At 40.1% G+C, this 26,472-nt stretch overlaps 1 protein-coding gene across 1 annotated transcript in view; it reads right to left on the reverse strand.

The window, feature by feature from the left end:
* The window catches only part of PEPD (peptidase D), a 263,825-nt gene that overhangs the window by 61,055 nt on the left and 176,298 nt on the right, over window positions 1-26,472 (reverse strand). The window contains exons 10-11 of the mRNA XM_044664186.1: window positions 16,199-16,267; window positions 9,426-9,503 (exon numbers count right to left, since the gene is read on the reverse strand). Of these exons, the coding sequence (XP_044520121.1) occupies window positions 9,426-9,503; window positions 16,199-16,267 (147 nt within the window). The remainder of the gene's footprint in view (window positions 1-9,425; window positions 9,504-16,198; window positions 16,268-26,472) is intronic.

Here is a 26,472-nt window from a genome sequence, read left to right on the forward strand (position 1 = left end):
AAAAACTCTTCTGCACACTGTGCAGTGAGCAAAGAATTGTTCAAAATACTCAACAATCTATTATTAATTATACTAATCCATTTAAAATAGATCATAGTGTTGGTATTCTCCTCACAATAGCCTTGCAAGGTAGGTAACCTATTCCAAGGATTATCTCCATACTTTAGAAGTGTGAAAACTGAAGAAAAGAACTGATTTGCTTAAAGAAGTATCTGGGATTCAAACTGAGATCTACTTGTTGCCTGTGGGCCCAGTGCCCTTCATACCACCACAGGGCCTTTTGGTGTTCAAGTCACTACACTACTCTGTGGTTCTGTAGCAGGAACCATGGAAGGAAAATTATTGAGTGTGTTCATTTTTTTTTTTAAAAGAGGAGATATAGTTCTAATCCTTAAGGAATATTCAGCCTAATTTAGGTTTGGGGTGGGGAGATGACCCAAATCCAATCCATAAGAAATCTTTAAATACATTAAGAGAAAAATGATCAACATCATCATCTACAAAAATGTAAAAACAGGTATTGGCTGATGAGGTTGTAGTGGGACAAGCCTGAAGGATTTGTAAAAGAATATTTGGGGCTAGATCTTTTCCTTTGTAGAATGGGTAGTTTACAACTGCTAGGGGCTGCCCCCTTGACTCTGATGCTTTTGGGCTTCTGGAGTGTAGGTTCCTTGTCCACACAAGGACTAAGTAGGAACTAGCCCCTCCCTTTACCAGCCTAAGGGAATCTATAGCTAACTGAAGATTTTCTGGGTTTCATCAGAGAAAACAAGAGTCCTGGAAATCATCCTCCAACTGTGACTCTACCCAAGTGTCACATTTCTGAAGAGTTCAGGGGAAATGTGGGTAATGTATGCTTCCTATAGGATTCCCTAATGTAGAGAGTCCTCTTCCCCTCCTTCACTCATCTTCCTCATTTATTTCCAGCATATGTAAGGCCTTCATCCCAAGCACATATGCTTGGGGCCACACAAATCTGGCCCCTTACCAAATGGATCACTAAAAGCCAAAAGGGAACAACTTCTAAGGCTTATAATTAATAGGAACTTCATGTCCCATCAAGAAACCATACACACCTAAATATTTCACCAGAACCTCAGCATGGGCTGGAAGTCACTCAATTTCATATTTCTATTTTCCAGGCCAAAAAAAAAAAAAAAAAAAGGCTTTTTACATGAAAATCAATTGATCCAAAGTTTAAAAATCTCAAGGGAAATAATGAAAAAAAAAAAAAAGTAGAGTCCTTGGATTACAAGACCTCAAACTGAATTACAAAGCAGTAATCATCAAAACAATTTGATTGTTTTGTTAAAAACAATTGGTTAAATTGGTTAAAAAATAAAGAGGGTTGATCAGTGGAACAGATTAGTTTCACAGCAAACATAAACAAATGAAACTAATAGAGTATTGTTTAATCGACCTTAAGTACCGGGGTAAAGATTCATTATTTGACAAAAAACAGTGAAAAAAGATAGACAGAAATTTGGTTTAGACCAAAATCTCATGCCACAGTCTAAGCTAAAACTCCAAATGGATTTAGGACTTAGATAAAAGAGGTCACATTATAAACAAATTAGAGGAATAGGGGAGATTTTTCATACCATTGAGCAAGGAAAGAGTTTATGACCAAACAAAGGGTAAAGAGGATTGCAAAAGATAAAATGACCAATTTTAATTATATAAAATAAAAATATTTTTAAAAAACAAAACCAATGTAACTAAAATTAGAAGGGAAATGGTTAATTGGGGGAAAAAAATCTCTACAGCAAGTTTCTCTGATAAAGGTTTCATTTCCAAGATAAATGAGGAAATGATTCAAGTTTATAAGAATGAGAATGATTCCTCAACTGAAACATGGTTGGAAGATATGAACAGGAAGTTTTCAAAGGCAGAAATTCAAGCTATCAACATGTATGTGAAAAAATGCTCCAAATCACTAATTAGAGAAATGCAAATTAAAGCAATTCTGAGGTTCTACCTCACACCCTTCAGATTGGCAAAGTTGAAGAAAAAAAGGAAAATGACATGTTAGAAGATCTTTGGGAAAACAGGCACATTAATATTGGTGGTGGAGCTGTGAATTGGTCAAATCATTATTGAAAGTAATATGTCCACAAAATCCCTTTGACCCAGCACTCAGCTTAAGATAAAAGAAAGAAAAAGAGAAACTATATGTACAAAATTATTTATAGCAACTCCTTTTGTAATTACAAAGAACTGGAAACAAGGGGTTACTCAACAACTGGGAAATAGCTGAACAAATTATGGTGTATGAATGTAATAGAATACCAAAATAATAATAAAAGCAAGCATTTATATAGCACCTACTGTGTCAGGCACTATGCTAAGAGCTTAAAAATAAACAACACAAAAAACCCAACACAAATATAATCTCATTTGTTCCTCACAACCATTCCAGGAATTATTATCTCTAATTTAGTTGAGGAATCTGAGGCAAACAGAAGCTAAATGACTTGCCAAAGGTCATACACCTATTAAGTGTCTGAGGTCAAACTTTAACTTGTGTCTTCCTGCCTCCAGGCTCAGGGCTCCAGCCCCTACTACTACAGTCCTCACTACACTATGAGAAACGATACGAGTGATTATTTCAGAGAAATCTGGGAAGACTTATATGGGTTGATGCAGAGGAAAGTGAACAGAACCAGAACAATTTATAAGACAATTTGAAAAACTTCAGAATTCTGATCAATGCAATGACCAATTATGATTCCAGAAGATATATGATGAAGCAAACTTCCCACCTTTTCAAGAGTAGTGACAAACTCAAGTTCAAAAATAAAATACATTTTTGGACATGGTCAATGTGGAAATTAGTTTTGTTTGACTAAATATATTTGTCAAAAGGGTTTTTTCCACAGGGAGGGAGAAAAAAATGGGGAAAATAAGGAGGAGGAGAAGGTGTTATAACAGTCCAGTTGAGAGGTAAAGAAAATCTACTCATATTCAAAATACTAAAATACTACCTCTGAGACTTCAAATGAGCAAGTCACTAAATTTCTCTGAACTTCAGGCTTGATGTCTCTAAAATGTGCTGTACCTACCTCATGGGATTGCTGTAAGTCTTAAGTGAGCTCTTTTATGCAAATTGCTAAATAAATATTATTATCTGTTTTTAAAAGAAAACTTACTTCTAATTATATTCCCCATGATGAATAGCATCACAAAGTAGGGAGAGACCCTCAGCCTTCAGGGACCAGAGAATTTGCTTCTAAGAATAAAATCTCAAGTTAAAGAATTTCTAACATCTAATTGAAGTCAAGAAAAAAAGGCAAGAATTGACAGTTCTGAGGAAGTTCTGGGCAAAGGTGGGCCTTATTGCTCATGACAGCTCCTTCAAAATCTCAGGACACACACTTAACTTCCCAGGCCTGGAGAGATGCAATAATGGCGCCAAATGGGTTTGCTTGAATACAGAATTCAGCTCTGCTTTCGGGAGCCTCACAAAGGCCCATGACAGTGTCTTGGCAGAGCTATGGTGTAGCTGATGTATGTCCCTATTGCTTGAGGATGCATCCGCAGCACACTGATGTGACAATATATTTAGGGAATGAAGTTTGGGTTTTACCGCCAAGTAGAATACCAAATGTGGGTTTCTATAACAACATGATTCATACTGAACAGGGGGCCTGTTGGTTTCTTTGTATGACCTTCTAGACAGTGTTAATAACACATGATTTATGGAAACAGCTGCAGTTTCTGGTAGGCTACATTGATCCTGCCACTCTATGTGCAAAATACACATTTAAATGCAATACCCTGTATAGGAAAACTAGGTTTGTCCAACTGGGCATTCTGGGTCCACATTTAATCACAGAAAATGAGAGCTGGAAGAGGCCACAGAGGTCATCTAGTCAGAGATCAGACTGATAGATTTATAGGCAGAAGGAACTATTCATCAAACATTTCCCTGTCCTCCTTCAATTGGTGCAACCACAGCTTTCACTCTCATTCCTATTCAATTCCCCAAGTATAAGGACAGAGGAGGTTTTCTATTTTGTCTTCAAATTATTTTTTAAATAATATTTTTAAATAGTTGGTTCTTTGCAGTCTAGTCCTTTCACAATTTATTTTACCCTCCTCTGAATTCTCTCCAGCTTGTTAATGCTACATTTCAAAATGTGGAACCTGAACTGGATTCAATACTTCAGATATGGTTTGTTTGACCAAAAGGACTTTGGGCCCTAGTTGCCTCATCTGCAAAACTGAGATAATGATAATAATAATAATAATAATATATATGGAAACCATAAGACAAAGGGATTGTCATATGAATAAAGGTGCTGTTGTTTTGTTGTTTTTCAATTGTGTCTGACTCTTTGTGATCCAATTTGGGGTTTTCCTGGCAAAGATATTGGAGTGATTTGCAATTTCCTTTCCCGCTAATTTTACATATGAGAAAACTGAGACAAATAGGGTTAAATGACTTGCCCAGGATCACATAGGTAGTAAGGGTATGAGGCCAAATTTGGAGCCAGGAAGATGAGTCTTTTTGGTTCCAGGACTCGCATTCTATCTATTAGCCCACCTAGCTGCCCTTGGTAGTATCATTATAAAAGCACAAATATAAAGAATGACATGGAGTAGAATTCAAAGGTACTATATAAGTATGGAATAATAGGGAAGCACAGCCCTAGTTCAGGCCTATCTAGTCTTTTTCCTTTCTCTGGGCCTCACCTCACTCAGGATGAGCTGAAGCTACTTTGGACCCTTCTTTCCTCTAAAATTCCCTCTACACCAGAAGCATATCCCTAGGACAGTTATTAAATTATTTACTTGCTCACTTGAGAAGTAAAGACCTAGAAGACACTTTGAATTCCCACAATGTATGATAAGGAGGTGTTTTCTGTACTGGATGGATCCAGGCCACATGGTCAACAGCTGAATAATTAACTGTCTTTTGGAGTGAATCTGTTTAGGCTTTGAGCCAAAGGTGACATTTTATATGTATGTATTTTGTATTTTGGGGAACAGGGATTCATAGGGAAACAAGCTAAAATTCCATTCCCTTTCCAAGGACCTCTGGGTTTCCAGTTTACAGAGTTTCCGAGCTATTAATGAGATCCTGTGCAGAAAATTGGGGGCTCTGTCCAAATGAGACATCTTGCTTATAGCATGGAACTGGATGATGAGTGAATCAGTAAATTCCAGGTATGACAGAAACTATAAAAGAAATTACCCTTTGTGCTTTATACTATTTCCCCATACACCCTGAAGATTCCCACTATGAGGCATTATCTTCCTCTGAAACCAGCTGACGGTTCATTTTTATCCTAATAGCCTTTAACTCTGAGCAGTTCAGATGTGAAGTGTATTGTATCACTTATCCCTCCATGACACAGCTGCATAGCAATAAACAAGCACAGGCTACTCACATGGAATATACTCACATAATAACAAAGGCTAAAAATCCACACCATGGTGGTCAGTAGCTAAAACCCTATTTTCAATACCACATGGACCAGATCCTATTACAGGGTGTTCTGAGGGGCTGCCCAAATGCCTTTGGTGCATTACAGTTTTGTTGTGTCAGATACAACACAAAAGAACTGGGCTCTTGCTTGGGGCTTCAGAACCTTCATACTATTTGGAGATTTTGGTGGAGCCATTATTAGTCATCTCCAGCTTGTTTTCTGGGACCAGATGGAGGAACTGGAGAACCCTGAGCTTAATCTTCCACTCATCCCCACACTTTGGGGATAGTCAAGGGCCAGAAGATGATTTCAGGAACATAAGGATGAGAGTCAAGAGACTTGGCTCTGTCACCAATGTGCTATAGGACCCTAAACTAGTCACATCACTTCTCTAGCCTTTATTCTTCTGGTCTGTAAAATGGAGGTAATAATTCCTGCTCTCCCTCCCTCTTTAGGGCTATTATGAGGAATTGATAAGATAATGAAAATAGAAATGATTTGCAAAGAAGTGGAAATAAAGCAGATGACCACTAAATGACTAAACAAATTGTGGTATGTGAATGTAATGAAATACAGCACTGTATTAAAAGAAACAATGAATATGATAGATCTAGATAAGAATAGCAAGACTTACAAAAACTAATACAAAATGAAATAAGAAGAGTCAAGGGGAAAATATATATATATAACAACTACAACAAGGTAAAAGGAAAGAACACTATAATGCAAAAGAAAACAAAAGCATGAAGAACAAGCTTCTTTCTGGGGAAGAGAAAACATGAGAAGATATTTCCCCCAAGTCCTCTGTGGAAGTCAGGGGTTCACATGTGGGGATAATTGCAAGATTTTTTTGCAATGCAAATTTTAAAAATATATTGTTTGGTTTTGCTGAATTATTTCTCCTCCCTTCCCCCATTCTTTTAAAAACTTCATCGTTAGAAACAATGATTCTCTGGGAGTGGAGAGGAAGAAAATTTAGGTGATATGATAAATTATTCCAATAAAACCTGTTTTAAAAAAGAAAATGATTCTACAAGGACTTGGGTGGAGATCAACTCTCTGATGATGCTAACAGGTACCCTCCTTTAGCTGTAGAAAGTTTTTTTTTGGGGGGGAAGAGATCCCTTTCCACATGGCCCCACCTATAATAGAAAATGAATGACACTACATTTTTCAATACACTGTGGTCAGTAAGAGTGAGGGTTAAAACCCCCCAGAAATCAAATCCATTTCCCATCTCTCTGATACTGGGTTCCACTGAAGAAGTATTGAGTATTGATTCCACCTTTTATTGAAGCTAAGAAGAAAGAAAGGGAAGAATATTCAGATGAAGCACAGAATCTCAGGGATCCAGAGAGCCAAAACATGACTCTAAGGTCATTATGATTGAAAAGCTACATAAGCAAAGAAATGGGTTTAAAACTAGGAGTGGAGGTGGGGGCAGAGGAGGAAAGAGGGCCTTCTCTCCAGCTCCCGGCTTTGCCATTTTAATTTAAAGGCCAAGATGGATCAGGCTCTTTTTTCCATGGAGAATAATATCTCAATCTTTTACAAAAACTTTGTGTTCCTACTACATCTGGGCTGGCCCTGGTTTCCAATAAGCAGTTGTAATTGTACAAAGGCACCTAGAAAGTCTGTAGGAGGTGGGAAGAATAAAGTAGAGGGCTTCTTAAGTACACAGATGGCAAGGGCTGGAGACACTTTCTTGTTTTTTCTATAAGAATAAATTATATATCAAAGATGATCAGTCTCCAGAGATTACTCCCCTTCCCCAAATCATGGGGCAGCTTCCCTTCCTAAGGTTGAAGTTCCCCCCTCCTGTTTTTTTCCTCCGATCATTTGAATGGCAATCACCCATTTTTAATTGTCTGGTAGTTGTACCACTTTTAAGTAGGGCTCAGAATTGAGAAATAAAATGGGCATCTGAGGAGAATATATTAAAGATGTTTATGAACTATATCACAGAATTTAGAGGGAAGAAAATCTTGGTGCTTGCTAAGATAGTCTCTGCCACTGGTCTGTCTACAAACATGAAGCTAATTTCCAGAAGCTCTAGCTGTAAATGGGGAAATTCTTTATACAGAAAGTTGAGGACCCAATTTGAAGAGCTCAGGTCCCAGGAGGGGATTTCTGCTCTTTACCTGAGAGTTTATATCCTAAATGATGCACAGAGGTTGCTGGCACATCTAATAAGTATTTAAAACCACCAACACCTGCCTTAAGAGTGACAAGAGAGTAAACGTAAGCAGAACTCAGTACTTTGATTGGCTTAATGAAGCTAATGAATCTTGTGCTAACAATTTCTAATGAAGGAAGTAACCAATGGTAAAAACAAAATTAAAAAAATCCATCAGGCTGAGGATAAGAAGTATGGGTTTTTCTAATTGTTGATAACGAGAACCCAAGGTCATTCTGTGAGGTGGGTGATAGGAACACCAGGATTCTATCATCCATGAGCTTACTAGGAAGGCCATTGCTCTCTTAGGATCATGGGATTTTAGTGCTATGAGGAACCTAGAGAGTGGGTATCTTCCTCCATTCCTTACCACTGGTTTATATCATCCATCTTAGTCATGCATGTCTGTGCTACCTATTTTTTAATTAATTAATTTAGAATATTTTTCCATGGTTACATGATTCATGTTCTTTTCCTCCCCTCTTCCTTCCCGGAGTTGACAAGCAATTCCACTGGGTTATACATGTATCATTGTTCAAAACCTATTTCCATATTATTTTTTTTTCCATATTATTTTTTTAAACCCTTAACTTCTGTGTATCGGCTCCTAGGTGGAAGAGTGGTAAGGGTGGGCAATGGGGGTCAAGTGACTTGCCAGGGTCACACAGCTGGGAAGTGTCCGAGGCCAGATTTGAACCTAGGACCTCCTGTTTCTAGGCCTGAGTCTCAATCCATTGAGCTACCCAGCTGCTCCCTATTTTCATGTTATTAATATCTGCAACAGAGTGATCATTTAGAGTCAACATCCCTAATCACATCCCCATTGAATCTCTGTGCTACCTTTAAAAACTTCTAAAAGAGGACTTTCACAGTCTCTCTTAGAAATTTACTTTTAACTACTTATCAGCTACAAAGAGTTTCTTTATGCAGAAACCAACTTCATTTTGCTCCTGTCCTCCATCTGTTCTCTATATATCACTGAAGGCTTGTTAGGAGCATTTTAGCCTGCTTGACTCAGGCTAAAACATCCTAGTTCTTTTAGTCTTTAAAAAGGGGAGAGGAGGGATTAAAAGTCTGTGTTTGTGATAGGAGAAGATGATTTGGAGAATCAAAAAAAAATGCCCATCATGACAACCACCTAATAATCAAGCTTTTTTTTCTTCTTGGAAAAGCCCATTCAGTCACTCACACCCATAATGCATGTGTCTCTTCTATCTGTAACTCTCTTCAACCTTGGGACCTATTGAATAAAAGCTAATTATCATTACACAGTGGACATGGAAAATAATACTGGGTACACAATATGAACAGCACAATTTCTGTTTCCTTTTGTCCCCCCATCCAAAACAAAACAAAATCTTTCTGAATTGAAAGCCTCAATACTTCAGTGTGTATGAAGTGTAACTCAGTGTACTGAGTTACGCCTATTTCATTCTTGAGGGTTGGGAACAGTTTAAGTTTGGGCTAAAAGTAGACTCAGCACAGTTCTATCTACTAGGAAATGATGTAATCAAGTATGTGTTAGATTTGATACTAGTTCCTCTGACAGGAGGGGAACATTCTGGAATCCTTACTTTTCAGTGAAAAGAATCTGTGAGAAAACTACTTGGGTTCCTATGAATGATATCTGTGAAGCTAACTGAGGCAGTAAACATTATTTTCTAGAATAAAAGAGCCTGAGGCAATGCCAAATCTGATTCTCTTGGCCTCCCAGGCTAGAGAAGAGCCTGTCTCTCGGCAACCTGGCTCTCATCTTGACAGGCCATAAGGAGTGAGAGGTGGAGGCACTTGGCTTTCCACTCACCCTATGTACTCACCATAGGTCTCCATCTTGAATCGTCTTGTCATTTGGGGCCCCGGCATGTCCATAGTGTAAGATGGCAGCATTCTCTCCACTTAAAAAAAGGACGAAATGAAGCTGGTAACCATATTGGAAAAGCAAAAGAATAGGGGTAGGGGAGGGAAGGGCCTCAAAAAGAGGTTCAGGAACTTATTAAGTCAGAGTATAAGACAAACTGATCACTCCATTGACTGGGTCATGCTGTATCATTTCATTTTGGTTAGAAATGTTTTATGATATACCTGGCTCTACTTACAGAAAAGGGAGCTCAGAAGAGTTATGTTTTAAACCCTGGTCAAATTTGCTTCTAATGGTTTATAAAAATGCTTTATTAGTGCTGTCTCATGTCCTTCCTTCTTTCTTCCTTCCTTCCTCATTTAAAAAACCCTTATCTTCCATCTTAGAATCAATACCGTGTATTGGTTCCAAAGCAGAAGAATAGTAAGGGTTCAGGGATGGGGGCTAAATGGCTGGCCCAGGATCACACAACTAGGAAATGTCTGAGGTCAGAATTGAATACAAGGTATCCCATCTTTAGGCCTGGCTCTCAATCCACTAAGCCACTTAGCTGCTCCCTCTCATGCTTTTCCTAATGGAAATTTGCCTCTCCTCAAGATGTGCACAACTTGTAGCCAGCATTTTATAAATGAAAACACTAAGACAAGGACTTTCTAAACCAAGCCATATAAGGGAAAAGAGGAGTAAGATTGGTCACCAGGTCTTCTCTATGTTGACAATAGGAAAAACATGGATTCTGAGAATGTCCAATTTCCTGATACAAGACAGAGAATAGAATATTTTGGAGGAGGGCATCAGAGTCTATTCTATTCTCAAGCATTAGGGAGAGAAAACTTCTCCGCTCAGGGAAAGGAAGAGGAATCCCCAGGGATTGCCTGGTTTTGACTCTTAAAGTAAAAAAAAGGAGCAAAAAGCTGCTGGACTAGTTACTGCAGCAAGGCACCTGGGGGCTGTTCTGTCATGTGAAAGTTCCCCCCAATCATTTATGCCTCTATGAAAAAAAGAGAACTTTTAAGTCTGTTGAAAAAAAATCACCTGTGTGTAATATTTATGGCTCCTTTCAGGAGGCTCAGGAATCATAAAAGTAGAAATAATGATTTTTCTCTCTATCCACCAGAGTAGAAAATTTCCAAGGACTGAAATGTTCGAATGTATTATTCATATACTGAAGACTTCCACCTCAGCAGAGACCTAACCAGTTACATCCAGGCTGGTCCAGAGGACACTTGGGCCAAACAGAAATCATAGATGTATGTTGGCTGTAGGAGAAGGCACAGGAAGGGGACAAGCATTGCCGACTGCTCTGAGAGCCTACCAGTGTCTCTTCCCAAATAGCTGTAATATTTAAGCAAGATAGCAGAGCAACCATTGTTGATGTATGAGGGACTCCTTTTCATAATACTGTCTATAGGCGTAGAATGAACAACTACAAGGAAAGGAATGGAAGGGTCTAGAGCAGGGGTCGGCAACATATGGCTCTCAAGCCATATCTGGTTCTTTTGGGGGCCAGATATAGCTCTTTCTGCAGGAGCCATGAAGTCAATTTTTTTTCAGGCGCTGTTACAGGAGCGCACACTGTGAGCACTGTACGGCTCTCACGAAATTACATTTTAAAAAATGTGGCGTTTGTGGCTCTCACGGCCAAAAAGGTTGCCGACCCCTGTTCTAGAGAGTGATAAGGAAGACACTGTGGTTTGGGACCACCAGGTGCTTTCCCTCATCTGTGTTTGCTGGTACAACTCCTATTCTACCATATTTTAATGTATTCATAGTTATGTTCCCAAGCTGGGAATAGTGAACATCATTAAAGATTTGTGATAATCCTATGCCTTTGGCTTCAGTGGAACATTTATAATTGATTTTTTCCTTCAAGACATCCCCAGTAAGGCATGGGGAGGTGACACTGTTAGGTAAACCTTGGAAAGCTTAGCACACTATCCCTCGGCCTTTGGTGTCTCCAACCAGTTCGGTTCCTGCTTGTCATTTCCCCTCATGTTAGTCAATTCTGCCATATTGACTTGTTTTAAGTTTGTCAGCTCCAATCTCTTCCTGGCCATGACCCCAACTTAAACTCTTAGGAGTGAGTCCCCAGGATCTACTGTCTGCCATCATGGTAGCCACCTCTGTTTTGATCAGCCTCTGATGCTGGTCAGTGTCTCTTTAGCACCACCTGCTGGTCAACAATCCACCTAGCTGGTGAGACTGGGACTGAGGATACTCCCCTATGTGGTTGGATGGATTACATTGTCACTTAGGGTTCTTTCTGCTTGCATGGTTTATTTGCTCAAATAAATTCCAAGATCCATATGGGTGAGGATTGTGTTATTTTTGTCTTATCCCTATCCCTCATTGGACAGAACACATAACTGGTGATCAGGAGCTATACTTCCAGTGCTGATTTGCTCATTACTTCATTTCCCTTTAAGACAGTTTGGAGATATTTCTTAGTTTTAAACTTTGAGATTCCTGGATTTTTTGAGGAATCCCTTGAGCCTACTATGTTAGGGTTTGGTCTAACCTTTTCTCCCTATGCATTAAAAGAAAATCATCATAGTGATCACTACTCCTTACTCAATAAGCTGATGCCAACTTTTCTTTAAGAACTATCTCTTGCTATTTCCTACTTCCAGTCCTATTCCCCAGGCCTGGCCCAATGCTCAAAGTTGGAAAAATATGGCCCTTACTGGCCTATCTAAAATCCTGATAGCCAAGAATTGGGCTAATTCTGCCTTTTATTTCATACTGGGGCCCTTAATTTTTAAACTAGAATAAAATGATTGATTTTCTTATTCCAAAGACTAAGCAAAAGTAGGTAACAGAGTCAGTGAGCACAGAAGACTTAACATGTTTGATGCCTTTCTCATAGCAACAAGAAAATGTGAGTAGCTTGTCTTCCCCTCTAGGATGTTTATGAATGAGGTTTCCTGATGCAGGCATGCACCATCACCCCATGAGAAGGCTCTACTGATAACCTCAGGCATCAGTCTCAATACCCAGCATCATACCTGGCAGGTATGATTTGTTGGGGGGCAAGAACTAGGAAGGGAAGCTTCTGTTTTCTAGTGAAGGAGTGGATAAGAAGAGTTGCATGAAAAAAAAGACTCATAAGGGAAGGAAAAATATCTATCTTCCAACATATGGAAACATTTTTATTCTCTGTAGCAAGGCAAACAGAGGCACAGGGGAGCTACACCAGAAAAAAAAATCTCCTGAGGAGTTGGGGGCCTTGATCTTCACTTCTGAAACACCTCGACCTACTCAATGACCTATTTTTGGTCTCCACATGTCATCTTGTCTTCCCTACTGTTATTCCCAAGGTCCATGAAACATCAAGGTAAAGCGAAGGGTAGAAGTCTCAGGTTTTACTGGAGTGCATCTTGCTGTCCCTCCCATTTTAATATCTACTTTTTCTGCCAGAGCTCTCTCTGTTCTGGTCAGGTATATGGAGTTACTGACTGGCATCTGCCCACCCAACCCTTCAGATGCCAGCCTGTCTGAGATGAAACTAGTCCTCTCTAGCCAGCTGGTCTGGACAGTGCTCAGAGAAGAGCTTCCCTCTGGGGCCAAGGGAAACCCATGGCTTTGGATGCTCAGGTATGAAGACTTAGAGAAACAAGGCATCGTTCTGCCTTTGAGTGGCGCCAGCCCTTCATTTTCTCATAATGAGGGTCTGAAAGGAGAGAGTAAGGCCTAATTAAAATCTATAGATAATCCTAAACCACACTGTAATCAAACCTGCCTCGCTAATAAGGGCTAAAATTGACTAGATTGAGTCTCACTCCCTCATTCTGTCCCGGTGCCTCCTCTAATGAGAGGCTAACATACAAGAAAGGGTCAAAATGCAGAGAATAGGATGAGACACAAAGGACTCTGGATTACTAGCTCAGATAATTAGTCTTAAAATAATTAAAAGAGTTCATTCTAGTGGTGATTCCCTTAAAGACAACCCTAGAGGGCTATGTACTGGTCAAGGCTGATCCTGCTATGGTAATACTCTGTACTCCTGAGGTTATAAACAGGGCTTTGGGTGATGGGGTGGAGAAGAGAAGGGAGTCTTGTGGGGGAGGGACTAGGAAGTGGGGGAGTTGTGGTCTTTGGAGGCTCTGGAGATCTGAAGACCTTTTTCAGTTTTCCTTTCTTGCTTTAAGCTGTTTTTTAAAATGAGTCATAGAAAATTATATAAAACATGGTTTAAGAATTTTTAGGAGCCCCTATTACACTAGTGCCATGGTGCCCAAGCAACACTGCTGAATAATGGAAACAGCATCCAGGTGACATGCATTATATAATTTTACAAGCAACTTATGCTTGTAAAATGTAATTGCTTACAAATCATGCTGTTACAGAATGGGCGTCAGTAATGAGCAGCTTGTACAAACGCTCCTGATTTCTGTTCAGAAAAGAGGTGCATGTGTATTTCCACGTGTATGGCCGAGTGTACGTGATGTTTAGAGGAATGATTGCTATTTCCACGTATATACATGTATATGTGACTATGGTTGAGCATTCATGTATGATTAGGAGAGATTGTGTGTACATATGTGAATACAGAGGATGTGTGTGATGCTGTGAGAGTCTTTATGGCTACACATACGCCTGAGCTTGGATAAAGTACATTATAAAATATGTGAGTGTTTACAAGTGCATATTTGTGTTGTGCATGTGTCAGTCAAGCATTTATTAAGACCTACTATGTGTTAGGCTCTGTGCTAAGTGCTGAGGATGCAAAATAAGGTAGAAAAACAGTCCCTCTTCTTAAGGAATTTATAATCTCACAGAGAAGATACTTCGAGTACAAGGGTGTACAAGATATAGACAGAATAAATTGAGGGATAATCTCAGAAGAAGACACTATGTACACATATACATATAAGGGTGTCACTATGTGGGCTCAAGTTATGGTCAGGGGATCACACAGGACAGATCCTTCTAAAGCAGATGCTGTGTATAAAATAGCAGATGAATCTGGCTGAAAGAGGCTGGAGGTACCTGTCCCATGAGTACCTATGTGCTGACTGTGTCTTTTCCCCTCTCCCACAAATAGGTCGGTACATTTACTTCAGAGGCCTAGGTTCCACCCTGTATCATAGGGCAGGGGCTGCTTCAGAAGTGGGGAGAAGGGTGATGTTTCCCCATAATTGGCAGAAGGGGAGGAGAGGAACTGGGCCTAAAAGAGGAATCATGGGCATATTCTCTAAGTAGTGCACAGTCTCCACAACCTCTCTTCCTTCTTCCTCCTACCACTGTCTAGATCTCTTTGGTCAGTGGATAATCTGAGCTGAATGTTTACCTATTAATGAGGCAAAATGTTTGTTATTGGGGGGAAGATTGCATGCTTTTCTGGGCACTGGCATCTGCCTTGGGTTTCTCTGGGGAGTCCTGAAGTGGAGTGTGAAAAAAGAATGGGCATGTCTCTATATCTTTCTCTGTCTCTCTCCTGAGTTATCTCATGCCACCATTCTTTTTAGCATCCATTCCATTGCTGCCTGGCACTGACTAGTCTGGCATACCAGGAGAGATACTGTTTTCCACCCTGTTCCTGGCCAGGATCCCAACCCTATCCTCTGCTATCCCAAGACACCAGAGCAGAACCTGTTTTTGTGACAGTTCCTCTCCCCACAGCACTAGCTGCCACAGCCCAGAATTAACTAGGGGTGACACTTATTAGGTAGTACTAGCCAGGAGCAGAGCATGGCAGAAACAGAAGGCTGACTGCTGTGCCAGCCACCACTAGAACGCTTCTCTCCCTTCAAGGCCCCAGGGTCTCTTCCTCCACAAAGACTTTTGATGCCCTTAGCTAAAAGAAAACCCTCAATTCTTAAATTATCCTAGACCATTTCATATTCTACCCAGTATCATATCTGTCTGTACTGTACTGTAATGTAAAATGTGATGCCGTTTTCACCACATTAAACCATAAGCATCTTGATTGCCAGATATTTTTTTCATATCGATTCCCAGTACCCGGCTGAAGGTCTTGGACATATTAAGTATTTAGTTGTTTTTTTTTTAAATTTTTTAAACCCTTAACTTCTGTGTATTGGTTCCTTAGTGGAAGAGTGGTAAGGGTGGGCAATGGGGGTCAAGTGACTTGCCCAGGGTCACATAGTTGGGAAGTGTCTGAGGCTGGTTTTGAACCTAGGACCTCCCTTCTCTAGGCCTGGCTCTAAATCCACTGAACTACCCAGCTGCCCCCCATATTAAGTATTTAGGAAACATTTGTTAAATTAAATTGAATTCTTCTCTGGAGGCTAAAGATACTGTAATAAAGGAAGACCACTGGCCCTAATACTTCTGACTAATGTTGCCCCTTCCCTCTAGGATGGCATTGGGCAGATAAAAGAATAAATAAATTGGGTACAGCTTTGAGAATGACCATAAACATGCAATTATTGTTCAGTATAAACATTTGGTACACAAACTCTACTCTGATAGCATAAGTCAGACATCAACACAGTTTTCTTCATCCCTAGTAATTCAGTTAAACAAATAAACAAAAAAAATCCCAAACCCTCAAGATCATGTGCCACAGTCCACAGATACATATAAGCCCAATCATGTAAGGGTTCAAGGGTAGCATGATTTGTAGTGCAGATAGTTGGACTCTGTGGAGAAAGAGAATTAACAATGTCTCCTGTGATTAGTGACTTTCCTCAAGGCCAAACAAAATCATATCAGTTAAAAGCATAACCATGGACAGGATAAGGGAAACTACCTGACAAGAAGGCTTACCTGCCACAGATGCATGTGTAGGAAGTATGACGCATCCCACCTCGAGAGTAGCAGTAGTGTTCAAACAGGCTGCAATTGAGATAAAAAAAAAAGGTGGTTAGTCTTCAATCCCACAAAGCCAATCAACGACAGTAGTAGCCATGGCAAAGTCTCCCCTGCCTGGCCTGGGAGGTAGCTCAGATATTCTACATGCCTACTGCTCTCTAGTTTTGGTCCCATGGGCCTAAAATCTCACTCCCATACCTAGTCACCTGGTCACACACACCAAAGAGCCTGAACCAGATCATACAACTTCTTAGTAGGAAAATTTGCCAGGACACATTGCCATATTCCTGAGTTCCTCTTCCCTCTTGATGCCCTTAATATCAGATTTGTAAAAGCCTCCAGACACTCCTGGCAATACAAAGGAATAAGAAATGTTTGAAATCATCCCCACTAATACAGACAAAGCATCCCCAGCCCAATATGACACTCCTCCCCTCCAGAGATGCTGCCAGGTCCAGCAGCAGCATCCTGCTGGAGGAGCTGTTTCGCCTCAGAAGCCCTTGGAGCATCTATTTCTATCTTCCCAAACCTGCACCATCAAAGCAGTTGCAAGAGCTTTACAGGCAGATGCCCATAAAACCCAATTAATGCCGGATTAGGGGCTTTCAGAGGCAGGCCTAGGGGGGATCCCTTTCTTCATTGACTCTTTGGCAACCGATTCTCTTTAAATGCTAAAAAAAATTAGTAAACTTATTATTTTCATATTAAAATGTGTGTTTTACTAACAGAGTGATTGTCATTCTTATTAAAGTTTACAAGTGCCATGATTCTGTCCTCTGGTTATACGAGGCAAGAGCTGGGAATGTACATCTTTCAAAGGGCATCTAAGAAATTACTTAACAGTAAAACAATGAGCAGTAACAAACATTTTATTGCTGCTCCAAATAACACAGTGATTCACTCCTGTCAGACCTGTTAACAGCAAACCCTGCTACCAAACAAAGGGAGAGAGGACACTAGAGCTTTTCTAGAGAATGAGGAGTAAATTAAGAGAAGACTTTTCTTTCTCTGGCAGCTTTTACACTCTCTTCTCTGACACCAGTGGCAGCTCCCTTCTGGGTATAAGGTCTAGGATCATGTGAACAAGAAGAATAAGCCTATTCCAACCTACAAAGATGTGGCTCATGGAAGGAGGAGAAAGAAGAGAGGAGAGGTAGAAGGGAAAGACAAAGGGAGAGAAGAAGGAAAGAGAGAATGCAGGGGGAGGGGAAGGAGGAGAGAGAAAAAGGAAAGGGTTTGGGAAAAAAAGAGGGAGAAGGAAAGAGGAAGACAGAGAGAGAGAAGGAAGGAAGGAAGGAGGGAAACAGAAAGAGAGGGAAGGGGGGGTTCTTTCGTTAGAAGGTAGGTGATAAATTAGAAAGCTCCTATTGGCCCTCTATCCTTCCTATATTATTTCTATCTTTTTAAAAAGCACAAGCAAATATGATGCTTAATTATGATTTTATGGAAGAATTTATTGAACGGGAAATGAATATCCTTGCTATTGTTTTTTTAAAAACATGTATTTTATTGATTTTTTTAAACACTGTTGTCACTTCTCAGTGATTCTTCCTCTAACAAACTTGGCCCTTTTAGGAAATAAGAGTTAAGGAAACAAATCAACATACTGATTTGAGGGTCATTCTGTATCCCCTCTGATAAAAGGTGGAAGGCATACTTCTTTTTCAATACTTGAAGTCACAAGTCTAACCTTCATTTCCAAGAAGCTGAGAAAGGAATTAGGGGATAAACAAGACACTCTCCCACAGGCTGGGTTTGGGTCAAGGCCTTTTGGTCCCCACTCTAAAAATGAATAAACAGTGAGTTCCACCTTAGGTTCCTAGAAAAGCTTTCCACTAAATGACATTAAGCACCTTTTGTGTGCCTAAATCTGGGCTAGATACTGAGGGAGAAGACAAAGAAAATCAAGACATTGTTCTTCTCCCTGTTCTCAGGGAAGTTTAAAGTTTAGCTAGGGAGATAAGATGACTACATGCACACTCCCTACTGATCTCACAGAATTATAGAATTCGGAATTGGAAGCAGTCATCTGGTCTCATCCCTACTTGGGAAAGAGGACTTCCGGGTTAAGATGGCTGCAGAGTAGAAGCAGGACACTTTATTCTCCTAACCAACCAATACATGATACCTCAAAAGGACACAAAAACCAAATCCAGATAAATGAAAGGACCCCACAATAGGGTGCAGCATTGAAGGTACGTGGGATTTGGACATTTCCATGCTACAAGGGGGGGAATATCTCCCATCAAAATGCAAGCCACAGTACCAGAGTCAGAGCAAGCAGGGGGGCAAAATCTAGCTTCTTGGCAGCTCACTGGGACCACCAAGAGCTTGTCCCTGAGAGCAGCAAGACTTGAGACCCCAGGAGGCTAGAAAGCATAGACCTTGGGCACAGAAGTGGAGCTGAGAGAGGTAGTGGACAGTCGAAGCAGCTCAGTGCTCTGAAACTCAGGGAAGAACCTCAGGTGGAGGAGCAAGCGTGGACCAATTTCCGGGCTCTGGGAAGCTGACTAGGACCACCTAGCTGACTAGGCTAGAGACCCCAGGAGGCTGGGGAGTGCAGACCTTGGGAGCAGGAGTGAAGCTGAGAGGGGCCACGGGCAGCAGAGGCCTAGCAGACAGTGGAAGCCAGGAGAGTCGCAAAATAGCCTCGGGCAAAAACTGCTCCTTAGCTCTATACACAGAGAGTCTGCCTGCCTCACTCAGACTTCTGGCTGAGAAAGAAAAACCAGCATGATGATAACAAGCAAGGTCCATAAAATAACCACCAAAAAGACCAAGAAAAAAGCTCTAATACTTGATAACTTTTGCACAGAAAAAATCCAGAAAGCAGAGGACAAACAATTAAAGACATCCAAACCTTCCCCCCAAAATGAAAATTGGTTACAAGCTCTTGAAGAGTTTAAATCTGAGGTCATGAGAAAGATGGAAGAGATCTGGCAAGAAAAGTGGGAAATATTTCAAAAAGAAAATAACAGTTTAAAAGGCAGAATTTCACAATTGGAAATTGAGGTTGAGAAATCAAATGAAATAAGCAAATTGAAGACCAGAAATGACCAGCTGGAAGCCATAGAGAGCCAGATAGACCAGAATGAAAAGGAAAACCAAAAGATTATAGCTGAAAGCCAGTCTTTAAAGGCTAGAATTGGGCAAGTAGAAGCCAATGATCTCACAAGACAGCAAGAATTAATAAAGCAAAGTCAAAAGACTGACAAAATAGAAGGAAACATGAACTATCTCAATGAGAAGATGACAGATCAAGAAAATAGGTCTAGAAGAGACAACTTGAGAATTATTGGTCTTCTGGAAAAATCAGAGACAAATAGAAAATTAGATATCATACTATAAGAAATTATCCAAGAAAAGTGCCCTGATGTCCTTGAACAAGAGGGCAAAATAGACATTGAAAGAGTCCATAGAACACCCTCTACACTAAATCCTCAGAAGACAATCTCCAGAAATGTAATAGCCAAATTTAAAAGCTTCCCAGTTAAGGAGAAAATATTACAAGAAGCCAGAAAGAGACAATTTAGATATCAAGGAACACCAATCAGGATTACACAGGATCTGGCAGCCTCCACACTACAAGACCTCAAGGCTTGGAATGTGATATTCAGAAAGGCAAGAGAATTGGGTCTACAACCAAGGATCACCTACCCATCAAAACTGACTATATACTTCCAGGGGAAAGTATGGGCACTTAACAAAATAGAAGATTTCCAAGTATTTGCACAGAAAAGACCAGGACTAAATGGAAAGTTTGATATCCAACCACAAAAACCAAGAGAAACATGAAAAGGTAAATAAGAAACAGAGGGGAAAGAAAGAAAACTCTTATCTTTAAATTTCCATCTTCAAGGACTTCAATAAGATCAAATTATTTGTATTCCTATATGGAGAAATATGTGTAATTCTAAAAAATTGTATTCACTACTATAGTAATTAGAAGAATTAGTCATAGGGAGAGGTTGGAGTTCTAAATGGTCCAAGATGATATGGGGGAAAAAAGTGCGTGGATGGGAGGGGAATAGAGATGGCAACAAGAGAAACTTGAAGAAATAAGAAAAATAAGATAATCTATACTACACAAAGAGGGCATGGGAAGGGGAGGGGATGAATACTAAAGAAGGAGAGGAAGAGAGTATTAATAGGAAATACTTAAACCTTACTCTCAGCGGAATTAATCCTGAGAGGGAAGCATAGCTAGATCCATTGGGATATTAAATTCTTTCTAACCCTATGGATAAAGTCAGAAGGGATAAACCAAGGGGGGCAGTGGGGTGGGGAGTTCATAAAAGGAGGGGAAGGAGGGAGGGAATTCATTAGGCCTTAAAAAATAATAAGAGTAGAACAAAAAGGGAGGGGGTAGAAAGGGAAGTAAACCAAGGGAGGGGACAAGGGGGACTCATTTAAAACAAATTACTGGTTTAAAAGGAAATAGTGTAAGAAGAAGAGGTAGAACTAGGAGAAGATACCAAAATTTTGGGGAATACACAGCTGATAATTATAACTCTGAATGTGAATGGGATGAACTCGCCCATAAAACAAAAGCAAATAGCAGAGTGGATTAGAAAACAAAATTCTACCATATGTTGTCTACAAGAAACACACGAGGCAGGGGGACATACACAGGGTTAAGGTCAGTGACTAGAGCAAATCTATTGGGATTCAATTGAGAAGAAGAAGGCAGGAGAGATAATCATGATTCTGACAGAGCCTACTTGGGAAAGAATCATAGGATAACATAGTCTGCAAGTGGTCAATCAATTGCCAAATAAGCAATCATTAAGAAACTTCTATAGGCCAGAGACTTTGTTAGGTGCTGGGGATACAGAGATAAAAATGAAACAATCCCTGTCCTCAAGGAGCTTCCATTTTATTAGGGGAGATTATATATACATATGATGGTATATACAGAATATAAATAAAGGCAATATCAAGGTTGTTAGAGGTAAGGGCATTAGCAGTCAGAGGGAACCAGGAAAGGCTCCCCATTTCCACCTCTCAGAATTTATTTTTATATTCTTTCAAAGTTCAGCTCAGTTCCCCCCTTCCTTTGTGAAGTGTTCCCTGATACACCCAGGTCATAAAAGCTCTTGCCCTCCTCAACTCTTATGACCATATATTTTTCTGTGCCCTTTTTGTATCTTCCTAGTAGAATGTGGTTTCTCTTTTCTTCTTCGTATCCCCAATATTTGGTGAAATAACTTGCACATGGCTAGTGCTTAATAAACATTTATCCAATTGAACATCATCCTTTTGGATGATGGAAGGAGAAGATCTAAGAAGCAGTTGCATAGGCTAGTAGATTAAGCATTGACCACCACACACTCATATGGAAAAGTTACAAGACCAGGGAGGTTGGAGGTTAAGTACCATAAGGGGAAGAGATAATGAGTTCTATAGGGATTCTCTCAAACAACTAGGAGACACAGTGGATGTAGCACTGGGCCTGCAGGCAGGAAGACTGAATTCAAATTCAGCCTCAGACACTTAACTAGCTATGTGGCCCTAGGTAAGGAACTTAGCTTCTGTTGACCTCAGTTTCTATAACTATAAAGTGGAGATAATGATGCCACCTACCTGGCAGGGTTAGTGTGAGGATCAAATGAGATATTATTTGTAAAGTATTTGGCATAGTGCATGGTACGTAGAAGGTGCTATATAAATGTTTATTCCCTTCCCCTTCTTGCTTCTCTTCTTAGAAAGGAAGACTGACATCTCTCAGGGTAGCCACAGGTTTTCTGGAAGAGGTCTGACTGCAAGGCAGAAGCCTGGTCAGTGCAAGCTTGGTCCAGGGATCTCTCAGACATAGCATTTTGGTTAGAAACAGGAAAGACATTATGTTAGAAACTCCAAAGACACTGATTTGTAATCTCTCTCTGTGGAGCTCTAGAGCCCAGGACAGAAAACATTGCAGGCATCCTCCAAGCAGGGAGATGCAATGATCTCTGTGAGTCTTCACCATAACTCCAATGGTGGACTATCATTCAGTGCCCCTGACTGAAGCTGAGATGGTGGGGGCTTGTAGCGGATCTATATATGCTAGAGAAGAATTTCCATCTTTTGGGCAAAACCACACTGATTAAACTGAGTGATCCCCAACTCTTTTTATTACTGAATCTCTTAGAGAATTTCTGCAGGTCAAAAACACTCCAGTTCTTCTGAAAGAAACCAATAACCCAGAACGGGTCTCTAGAACTTCAGAAGAGAATAACAATGTGGAGTCATCAATACTCCTCTGCCTTGACTAAGGGTGATGGTCTGGACTACTTGGGATAGGATATACAAGCCCAAGGAATTAAAGAGAATGCTGTCCTCCAGGAGAGCTCTCCAAAGCCCATACTGCTACTTACTGTCTGTAGCATTTTATTGACAGTCAGTAAGATAGTTCAGGGGGGAAAACCAGAGGGCTAGGAACTCTCAGCTCAGCTTGGTCATGAGCATAAAGCATTGAAGTCTCCACATCTCATCTTCCTGAAAGGCTGCAGCTTCCCTCCCCCAGCCTGGGTACTTATAAGGCATGACTAATATAAGTGACTGCAGCAGTTTTCAAAATAGAAAACGCGATGTACATGCTAAATAATCACAGTAATCGGCAAATCCTAAGTCTGTTTTTAGAAAATGTCTGTACGGAGGAGTTTAATCTTTCAGGCACTGTAAACACAAATTATGTATAATTATTATGATTATATATTACATAGTTATTATGCAGGAATGGTTATACTATATTCAAATGGCTTTCAGACTTGCTTTATAAACCCCAGCTTGATAATTAGGTGTCTGTGAGTAAAATATTTCATGGCTGGAGGGTGGCAACAAAGGATTTAGGTAGCCATGTACAGTGGCTGGAGAAAATAGGAGTCACAGGAAAGAAGTCTTTCCACAGCAATGACAGAAAGAAATAGGGAAATCTGGCATCCTCTCTCCCCTCCCAGAGCTGATTACATATTCTAGGCTAAAATACAAGCAGTTCTTCCAACCGTGAAGCAGCAACAGTCTGTCCTCCCCCTTCCTCTCAGTCCCTAGCAGTAATACAAGTGCTGAATATTCAGACAAGGAAAACAAAAACAAAAACATCACAACCAAGGTGGGTCTGGTCTGGTCCTTTCTAAGGGAAAGCTCCAAATAGCAATTTTGCCACATAGGCCCACCAGGGTAAAGGTGGGGGAGCATTTCCCAGATGGAGAGAGAGAAGAATTCCTGTGTTCTTTACAGAGCAAAACATCAGTTAATGGAGGGGGCAATTTATTTTAATAAATCTTTATCAAATTCTAGGACTCAACTAGCTAAAACTCAAAACTAACTAGAAGTCTATCAGCTCTTCAATTTAAAAAAATGAGGCAATAAGCAGACAAGGAACCTTTGTTTAAAAGCAAATAAGCCAACAACAACAAAAAGATTCTGAACTCAGTGTCCAGTTAAGTCCCTCCATATTGAGGCTCACTGCACACTGGGTATAGATGTTCAGAACAGGTATTTTAAGGCCCTTTGTCAGAGAAAGGTTCCCCATACTATGGGAAATAAGACAAGAAAGTGGTCCCACATGGTTTCAATACAGCCTGACTTGATGATGTAGTGGACAGGACTTTCTAGAAGTTGTAGCAGACTTGCTGTCAAGAAGACCTAAGCTTGAATTCATCATCATACACTTATGATCTATGTGACCTCAGTTGGGCAAGTCAGCTTCAGTTTCCTCATCTATAAAATAAAGATGATAATAGCACCTACACACGGTTGTTATGAGCTTAAGTATGTAAAAATGTTAGCTTTCTTGTTGTTTAAAATCAAGTTCCTGGTTAGCTCTCAGTTGTCCAGAAAAATCCAGGTAAATCAGAATATGGCCATTCAGAAGCATTATAGCCAATTAAGAAATGATTGGCTGTTTGAAGCATCCCTGGGAAAAAGAGACAACTTAATTCCTTAATCAAGAATGACAGACTTCTTAAATGACATGAAATATGACCAGTGTGGTGATTAACATAAGTGCATATTAATAAGTGATGATAATTGAGAAAGTAGAGCCAGACTGAGAAAGAACTGCCTAACAATGGAGCTTTGGGGTGAATTTGGTTTTCTCTTCCTCACACAACAGGAATAATAAAGATCCTGGTTTTTCTTTCAGGCATAATCCCTTTGCAGAGATAACTGGCACACTGTACCATGGTTTCTTTCTCATTTTTATTGCATTTTTAAAGTAATTTTGGATTAAAAGTCAGTTTATAGGTGCATTAAGCAAATGAAAGACTCCATCTTCACCTACAAATTGCACCCAAGTGTTGGATTCATTTTATTGACTATGTTGACAATTTCATATTACCTTAAAGCAAGAGCTAAAACTATTTGGTGGTACAACTCATGCTGAGAGTTCAATCTGTACTTAAAATGCTTGAATTTACTGAAAATTGAACTGCAGGTTCTAATTCTGTTTTAAATCTTTTCTTCCCCCCAGTTGTAGGGGGTGGGGTGGGTGGGTCTCTGTGTGTCTGTGTGAAAGAAACTGCTACCACTATTAGAGTATCCTTTTTCTTTCACCACTAGCTACCAGTGAGCCTCCTGGATTCAACCATGGGAGAGCAACATAAAGCCATGTCCAAAGAGGGTCCGACTGGCATAAAAATCAAAGTGAGCTGCTTTCAAAATGTCTTCAAACCATTTTCCATTGATTTTACCTACCTCAAACTCCAAAACATCATTTCCCCTATGCAAGACCATCATTTCTATAATCTTCACTTAAGATTTCTCATCCATTGATGATTTAAGACCCAGAGAACCCAGAGACACATCTTGAGAAGGGTGACAGCCAGCATATAGTCCTGGGGGCTCCCAATCACTCTCCTGACTCCCCTCTTGAGTCAGGGGGATTTCTTCAACAATCTCATTTTGGTAGCTCTTATACTATGGCAAGATTTGCAGTGGCCCACACTACTTTCGGCAAATTTGCTTTTCCAATTAAATATACAGACCTGCAGACCCACATGCACACAATCTGCTAATTTGACATAGAAATCTTTGGCTTAGGAATTAGATCTTTCTGGATTAGTAAGGGTTACATTCCCAACACAGAGTCACAGATGTCCTTCTTTAAGCAGATGTGGAGAGTGTGGTAGGGCAGAGGATGTTAAGGTCAGGTGCCTGAACACAAAGATCAAAAGAGTCATAAAACCATGGATGGTCAGAGATGGAAAGAATCTGAGAGATCCAGGAAGCAACTCAGACCCTTCTGCTCCCACAATGCACGGAAGATAAAATAGAGGCTCAGAAAAGGGAAGTATTATACTCATGGATATTAGTAAGTCTAGATGACAACACCCCACTTTACAGAGACACATTTGTGACAAGCCAAACTATATGAAGTTGTACTTAAATGCTTTTTAAAACAACATGTTTTGGCCTACAAGGAAGAACAAAGCAAAAAGTGTTGCACAGGTTCTTATTTTCCCACCTTTTAAAGAAACCTCTATTTCAGACACTGTCAGGGAGAGAATGAAATCTCAATTCTCTGACACATACAATCAAGGTGTTCTTCATCCCTTAGCAAGTGGACATTAAGAAAACTCCACAGATCCAGTCATTGTCTCTGGGACTTGTTGCTTTCTTTAAGCAGACAATAGATGTGCCCGGAAGAAGAGTCTCTCAGGCACTCTGCCCCCACCACCTTTTGGGGATAAGAATAGATTTATATGGGTTCATTTTCACCAAACTGAAGAGGAAGGAAAAAAGGCTTTGAAGATGGGGGAAAAAATGAAAAGGGTTTTTGAGAGGAAGAGAGCAGACAGCCAGATGTTTCTGAAGATATCCCTATGAAAGTTTTTACAATGGATTCTCTCTGAACCAAAGGAAAAGTTAGATTTTCTTTGGGAATCCAATAAAGCTAATTATATGGCCACTACAAAGCAAGAATCAGGTCTAAGAACAGTTCTTAGCAGTCAGTCAATAAGCATTTATTTAAGCACCTGCTATGTGCCAGGTTCTGTGTAAAGTGATGGGATATACAAATACAAATAAAAACAAAGACAGTCACTGTTCTCAAAGAACTTACAATCAAACAGGGGAGAAGACACACAAATGTAAGATAATAAGGGAGCAGGGGGGAGGCATGATGGGGAATTCCAAGGAAGTCGAAAGCCATGTGTAGCTTGTGGGAAATGCAGAGAGGACCAAAATCTCATATAGGACCCTCCTTTTTCTCTACTAGAGAAAGAATGAATAATCGAGTAATACAAATG

The sequence above is a fragment of the Gracilinanus agilis genome, chromosome 2 (assembly GCF_016433145.1).
Source record: "Gracilinanus agilis isolate LMUSP501 chromosome 2, AgileGrace, whole genome shotgun sequence".
Lineage (NCBI taxonomy): Eukaryota > Metazoa > Chordata > Mammalia > Didelphimorphia > Didelphidae > Gracilinanus > Gracilinanus agilis.